This window comes from Aythya fuligula, chromosome 1 (genome assembly GCF_009819795.1).
Source record: "Aythya fuligula isolate bAytFul2 chromosome 1, bAytFul2.pri, whole genome shotgun sequence".
Taxonomy (NCBI): domain Eukaryota; kingdom Metazoa; phylum Chordata; class Aves; order Anseriformes; family Anatidae; genus Aythya; species Aythya fuligula.
In genome coordinates, this window is record NC_045559.1 from 185,908,478 (window position 1) to 185,916,466 (window position 7,989).

Genomic DNA, 7,989 nt, shown 5'->3' on the forward strand with positions numbered 1-7,989 from the left:
TTCTCAATCTTCTTTCAGAGAAACTGAAAACGGTAAATTCTGTAAGTCCTTAATCTGAGACAATTTCTCAGGTCTTCAATGTCATACCTGTGACTCTTTCCTGAATTCTCATTTGTTTCTCAGTACCTTTTAAAAATACGTTAGTCTGGACTGTATCCAGCTTTCCAATACTGATCTCATCAATGCCCTGTCCAGAGTTAATATCACCTCCCTGTAGAAACAGGGTCATGGTTCTCCCTAGGTCACAGCAGCCGTCTTTGTTACAGCCCTGCATGGGGAACTCTCATATACAGCAAACTAGTGTTTTAAGAGATTTTATTGAACTAGGTATTTCCCATCTATTTTAATTAAAATTGGCATTTTTATTATGGTGCCATACAGGAAGACAAATGCCTTTCAAAATCTGTTGCACCTATGGAGGAATAAAATATATCTTCCCCTTGTAATAACATCAGGTCTGTTTGACAAGATTTATTTTCCATTAAATTGACATATGTTGGCAAGTATTCTTTTATCCTCCATTTTCTTTCTTTCCTTCAAAAATTGCCAAAGGACTGATTTGGGCTAAAGGAGTGTACCCAAAGCATCCTCTGTATAATCCTTACTTTAGTTATGCTCCTACTGCTTTCAGCTTGTCTAAGTAGTTGAGATAAAATGAGTGAAGACTTCACCACTTGGTCCACCAAAAGGAGAAATAAAATGTAGCAAAACAAAAGCTCAAAGATTTTGAAAGGTCAGTGATAACTGGACAGTTTTGTTGCAGGGGCAGTGTTTGGCTCTTTAGGTTGTCGGAGCATCTAAATGACACTCATGTGACACTGAAGATTAAATCAACGTAAAGCCAGCTCCCTGTCAAAATACAAAGTGAATTGGCAATGAGCAAGGAATTAAAAAGAAGTGACAAACTCATTTGTGGAACCTCAAGTCACTTCTCACTCTGCAGGAGGGAATCTCTAAAGTAATTAAGAGACAGGCCAAAGCTAGGTGGAGAAGATGGATACACGGTTAAAAATAAAACTTATCCTTCTTTTTATTGCTATCTAAAATTGTTAATGTTCCATACTAGAGAAGTTATAGAGGTAAGTTCAGGGATAAGGTAGCAGTATGTACTTTAACACTATGTATAGCTCAGTGTGACACGATGTTTTTTATAACTCTTTGTACAGTAGTATATAGAATTCTAAGTTATTTCTCTGCTTTACCAAATATTTGTGTTTCAATGAATTTTACACTCAATAAGTTCACTGTGGATACTTAAGAAGATTCTAAACATTTTTAAAGAAAATTTTAACAAAAGACATTTCTAAAATACACACGGGCTATTGTCCTATACTTGGGTTCTTCACGCTTCCTTTATTCAACTACCCATTACTATCTGCATGATTTTTCACTAGAATATGAACTTTTAAAATATTTTGGTTTAGGTTACTATGAAACTACGCATAGGGAAAAATCTGAAGTAAAGAGTTCCAGACTGTCGATTGACCTGGTGGTTTTGGCTATGCAGGTGAGAGTCTAGGAACCTATAATGGAACCTATAAAAAGGTATTAAAAAGACAGAGTGCTTAGGAAAAAGCAAGACAAAGGCATGGGACCCTGCTGGATTTTCTGAAGGAAGGTCTGCAAAGCGGTAAGGCTTCAGGTGAGGAATATCTTATGTTAGTTAAGGATCACTTTTTCCTCTTTGAAAGGGGTTGTTTGGCTGCTATGGTCAGCTTTGTACTTACACACTGGGTAAATCAGGATGCATCCCAAAGCCTGATGCTCCCTCTACTCAGACCATGAGGTCACAGGACTGGGTGGCCAAAATCACACAGATGTCCTGGAGACAGCAGGCCAGAGACTGCCTGAAGAGTAAATAACTTCTAAACCATGCCCTGAGATAGATAAAAGCACTAGACTTCCCATGCCTCTGGGTACACCCATATTATGAAAGCCATTTTGTGTTACCTGAGACAGGCCAGAGCATCTTTGTACATCACCATGGCAGTCAGAGCGTCAGACAGGGATCCTACCTCATAGCCACAGCCAGCACAGCCCGACCTTGGTCTCCTGATCCAGGACCAGGCTGTTCTGTGCTAGCACGAGGGTCAGCAAACGTCATCTGTAGGAGCATGCTCATGAGAGAGAGACCGAAATCAGGATTAAGACAGTGGTACAAGAGCTCTTTAGCTATGACCCATCGCTAATTTTTGCATCTGTTAATCTTTAGGATACAAAAAAAGAGAGATCCTCCTCTAAATTAGAACTGCTCTGTTGTGCTGCAGATTGAAATCTGTGCCAATGCCATCTGCCCTAATGACTAAGACAGTCCACTGTCTCTCTAAAAAGTGACAACCTGGCAATACAGGATACAAACATTAGCTTGTTTATAATGTGTCCTAATTGGAATGGAAATCATTCTCAAATTAACTAAGTGAATAAACACAGCTCTCTAAAGTCCTAAATTAAAATATTTAATTGAAATGCTGGTTTTCCCCATTTGTGAAACAAATGTTGAAGCTGGATGAAGAAAAGCTTTTGCCGTTTTTTAATGCGACTGCTCTAAATGAAAGAGTGACGGATGCTGAAACACAACAGACATACTCAGTCTAGATGAAGGGAAAACATTTGTTACACTGTCACATAAGAAATCAACAGATAAATCACAAAGACCGCAATCAGCAGCAAGGTGAAATCCATCTTTAATCCTCGTTACAAAGCAGGAGGGTCACCAGAAGTAAGGTTAAATCATCGTGAATCACCCAGCAGAGCCTCACAAGCCTTAGCACCGTGGCGGGGGTAGGTCTGAGCCCATTACTCAACAAGGGAGGAGGAAATTCTTCTCTGCCGACTCCAGGTCCAGGCTTTCCAACGTGCTGCAGGTACATGCCAGTGCAAATGAGGACAAAGCACGCTTTCTTAAAATTGCTCAAGCCTCTTCTAGAGATTTCAGCCTCCCAGCTGACCCCACTATTTTGGCATGCCCCGGAGGAGATGCCTCTGTCCATTGGTAATATAGGGGACGGTGGGAAGCCAGCCTCTGGAGGCAAACATCTGTGCGTGGCGTGGTGTCGACAAATGGGTGGTGTGGTTCCTCATCCCTGTGGCCTCAGGGGAATTGCAATTTCCAGCTCAACAAAAACCCCGAACAGTGCTGACCTGCACTATTAAATATGTGACGTCCCTAATGTCCTAGGAGGGTGGCAGCTGGCTTCCCTGACCTCCCTGTATGCTCTCTGAGGGGTGCTACCTGCTCCTGCCCAGATGCTTTGTGCAGTCCCTGTGTATTTTACACAATATTTTCATTTTCATACTGTTGCAAGACCACAGAACTTCAGGGCGGTGGTGGAGTCACCGTCCCTGGGGGTGCTCAAGGAGAGGTTGGACGTGGTGCTTGGGGACACGCGGGTGACATTGGTGATCGGGGGGTGATTGGAACTGATCATTTTTGAGGTCTTGTCCAATCTTAATATTAAACAACCGGGCGGGGGCCGCTGTGGCACCGCCACCACCGCCCCTCCAGCAGCGCCCGCCCCCCCCCTCCCCTCCCTTCCCTTCCATCCCCTCACAGGCGCGCGCGCACGCGGCGGGGCGCACCTGCGCAGGCGCGCGCGCACGAGGCCAGCTCCCCCCTCCCCTCCGAAAACCGTTGCGCGCTCGCGCAAGGCTTCAGTTGGGGGGGGGGGGGGGGGGGGGGGGGGGGCGCGCGCGCACCTGCGCCCTCCCTCGGCCCCCTGCGCCTGAGCCGGGCGAGCGCGGCCGGGCGCCGCTGGCGACCCTCGGCTTCTCCTCCTCCTCCTCCTCCTCCTCCTCCTCCGGGATAACGCAGGTGACCGCCGCCGGGCTGTGTGGGGAGGGGGGGCCGTGGTGGTGTCAGAGCCGTGCCCCTTCGGTACCTGCGCGGAGTTTTTTTGGGGAGTTTTCTGAGGAAAAATACCTCCCCCCCCCCCCCCCCCCCCCATCCCTATCCCCGTCCCCGGGCGGGGTTCTCCTCACAGGGGGTCGGTGAAGGAGCCCCCCCCCCCCTCTCCCCTTTGGGCTGCGGAATAACGGGTTTACACCCTCAAATTGGGGTGTGATTGTATGTTTTTTTTTTTCCTTAAATCTGTGTGTTTGTTGTTTTTTTTTTAACCCCTTTTATGGGCTCTCAGCTTGCTGTCCTGTGCCTGTTCCCCTCTGCAGGTGAAGGGAATTGCCCTGAGGATCCCTCAGCGGATAATCTCGGGCGGTTTTCAGGGTTTTCTCCCTCTTTTTTTTTTTTTTTTTCCCTCGTTTATTTTTTAATTGCCACATTTACGTAACAAGTGCCTGCCCCGCACGTTAGGTTGGTGTCGCCCCGTCTCTGGGGCGTTGCATGCTCTCGGGGTGCTGTCTCCAGTGCTGTGTGTCTGAACGTTAAAAAAAAAAAAAAAAATGTCTTTCTGTTGAAGAAGACAGGGGTTAAAATGAATGAAGATCTGAAGGTTAATTTGAGCTGGCTGCCTCAGGACCATGTAGAAGCCAGCTCCCCCGAGAATGCCTCAGCTGCAGGCTCCTCCCTGGTTCCTGTCGTAGACCCAGAGCCAGAGCTCTTGGTAAACCCCTGGGACATTGTCTTGTGCACTTCAGGGACCCTCATCTCCTGCGAAAATGCCGTTGTGGTCCTTATCATTTTCCATAACCCCAGTCTCCGCGCCCCCATGTTCCTCCTGATAGGCAGCCTGGCGCTGGCAGATCTCTTAGCGGGAATTGGACTGATCATCAATTTCGTTTTCGCGTACCTGCTGCAATCAGAAGCTACGAAACTGGTTACGATTGGACTGATTGTTGCCTCTTTCTCAGCATCTGTCGGCAGCTTGCTGGCCATTACTGTCGATCGTTACCTCTCCCTGTATTACGCTTTGACTTACAATTCGGAGAGGACTGTCACTTTTACCTATGTCATGCTTATATTGCTCTGGGGAGCATCTATCTGTATTGGACTGCTGCCTGTAATGGGCTGGAACTGCCTCAGAGATGAATCCACCTGCAGTGTTATCAGACCGCTCACTAAAAATAACGCGGCTGTCCTTTCGGTCTCTTTCTTGCTTATGTTTGCCCTCATGCTGCAGCTCTACATTCAGATCTGTAAAATCGTGATGCGCCATGCCCATCAGATTGCCTTGCAACACCATTTCCTGGCCACTTCCCACTATGTGACCACCCGAAAAGGAGTGTCTACTTTGGCCATTATTTTGGGGACTTTTGCTGCTTGCTGGATGCCTTTTACACTCTATTCTCTAATAGCAGATTACACCTATCCTTCTATATACACCTATGCCACCCTCCTGCCAGCTACCTACAATTCCATCATCAATCCTGTAATATATGCTTTTAGAAACCAGGAGATCCAGAAAGCGCTTTGGCTCATCTGTTGTGGCTGTATTCCTTCCAACCTGTCCCAGAGAGCAAGATCGCCCAGTGATGTCTGACTGGCAGCCAGGAGCACGCTGCTTAACACGTTACTTCCCAGACATTCTTGCGACACTGTCTTTGGTTTAGATGCATTCATTAACTGGTGTGTGATGGGCTCGTACAAAAACCACAGAATGTGCTGACCTCTGTGTAAACAGCAAACCCCAGAGACCAAAATGAATCAAGCGGTTTAAGAGAGATCTCCAAAATCAAAATAATCAGTGTTCTTACAGATTTATAATGTTGCTCAGGGTCTTTTGTTATGAATATATAACCCAGACTTTGCCACGTTTGCCATAATTTTACGTTAAGTTTGCTAATTAAATATAGATTGAAACAGCATACCTCATCTGAAATTGTTTATGTGATTGAGTTCAGCCATACTGCACGTTACAGTCTGTTGTCAGGGTATTTTTTCCCTCATTTTTTCTTACTAAAGCAGGAGACAAAAAAAAAAAGAAAACACATGTCCTGTTAACACAAACCCAAACGTATATCATCAGAATACTCTTCAAAATAATGGCCAATTGTACTGGTTTATATGGTATGTGTTGTAATAATCTCAGTGCAGCAAATTTGCTCTAAGTGAGGAAGTACTTGTATGGCTTTCACTCTATGTCTCAGCATGAATTAGCTCTATCGTTATTTTTAAAGAGTTACCTGCCCTCTACTGAGTTCTGGCTGGATGTTGAAACAGAAGATATGCTTTGTCTCCCTGTTCAAAAGCCAGGCTTCTGTTTTCACTTAGATGTGGGGCATCAGAGCTCATTATATTATTAATTTTAAAAGAATTCAGTGGGGAGTTTCAAAATTGATGAAACAATATGGCCTCTTTCGGCTGTGCATTTGTAATAGAGGCAACACTTCCAAGTTTCTCGGACAAGTTTGCCTTTTAATAAGGAAATATCAAATAAAATAACTTACAAATTACTTGCAACATGTATTTAGTTCATTTCTGCATGAAATGGTTCCCCTGAAGTTTATCAAAACTATTCGCACTTACTACACTTGTTTTTTGCTCTTCTGCTATAATTTGAAATACAGAAGTTGATAAATTCTCAGAGCATATCTGGTCCGTAATTGTATGCAACCAGAACTGCAACATGAAACGACGTTTTCTCCTTCTCTGGCAGTTTCATCCATTACAGATTGTGATTCTGTGCACTGTATGCATGGCAGTTCACTTCGTTATAGGATGATAGTTCTGGTCTCAAAGCTTCCTCTCATGGTTAAATTTAAAACTGCTTCTAACCTTTTACTGAAGCCACATTAGAATGCAACAGGAATAAAACGTTTTTTTCTAATCCGAAGACCTGATTGTCAGAGAGAAAACCTTCCTGGGTGATTTCTTCATGAAATTTAAGGCGTACGCTACCGGCAGTGCATGGGAGCCCATGGCACCGCTTCCACTGGCGTTCATGGGAGCTCGCTGTGGCCATGCCCTGGCATCAGCAGGAGGTTACACTCCCTTGAATGTCAAAGTCAGTGTACTGTGGTGTTGCTTCAGTATCTTCCATTACGGTTTAAAAAAAAAAAATCTCAAGTGTAAAAATAGCAATATTTACAGTTCAATGAAAAAAAAAAAATGCCTGTATAGTATAGATTGTAGAGACAACTGTGTTGCTGGTCTGGATTTTTCCAAATGGAATCTGTCCTTTTCACATGGATGTTTGGGTGACTGTAGCTTTTTGTGGCAGAGTTTCTGTGATGTTAGGAATCATATGCTATACACAAAGCTGAATCTCAAATGTGAATGAATTGTCTGTAAACGAGGCTCTGTAGAGGTCTTATGAGCAATAACTAATTTAAGTTGCAATGCTGGGTTCAAATTCCATTATCTACTTGATTCAACCTTCCTGATATTTGGCTCTTACTTTGTAATCTGATTAGTTCAATAATTGCATGGCATGGTCTAGTAGAGCTGTGAGCGTGCAGCTCCCTTGGCTTCGCTGCAATTTACAGATGCTCAGCACAGTTAGACTGTGGCCCCTACTCTGCGTAGGATATTGGTGTTCTTTATCTACTTCCGAATGCTAATGAAACTCTAGTCATTGCCAAGTCCCTATTTTGCTACGGATTTTTGTATAAGAAATAATCACTTCATAAATATCCATGCTCTGTATGCGTGCAGTTTTGCAAGTATGCAAAGTACTGGGAATAAATGGCAGCAAAAGTCATGAACTGAATAATGTAGAGAGGCAGAATAATGTAGAGTGGCACTTTTTAAAATAACAAATGAGGTGTACTGAAGTCGTACAAGGTCTAGCCCCCTCTTTTTTCTTTTTTTTTTTTTCCCTCTTTCTTTTTGTAATTATTCACCTTTATCAAATTGCCAAGCAGTGTTATGAGGATGAGCAGCTACAACTGTGACCATAATTCAGTCCCGAGGGCAACTGTTCAGCTGCTTATGAAGACCTGTTCTCATCTTGGATCACCTCGCAGGCACTAGTGTTCTTCTCTCTTCTACCTGGGTGGTAGGCAAACCAGAAAAAGCATGGAGGGAATAATGTTGTCCCCTCTTTCATGCTGGTTCACCTAATGTCCTTGTCATCAGGCTGCCCAACTCCACGGAGG

At 44.3% G+C, this 7,989-nt stretch overlaps 1 protein-coding gene across 1 annotated transcript; it reads left to right on the top strand.

Moving 5' to 3' along the window:
- The first annotated feature begins 4,427 nt into the window (after positions 1-4,427).
- GPR12 (G protein-coupled receptor 12) lies at positions 4,428-7,733 on the top strand. The gene has a single exon (XM_032208115.1). The coding sequence runs from the start codon at positions 4,428-4,430 to the stop codon at positions 5,430-5,432; it is 1,005 nt and encodes a 334-aa protein (XP_032064006.1). The 3' UTR covers positions 5,433-7,733.
- The last annotated feature ends 256 nt before the right edge of the window (positions 7,734-7,989 follow it).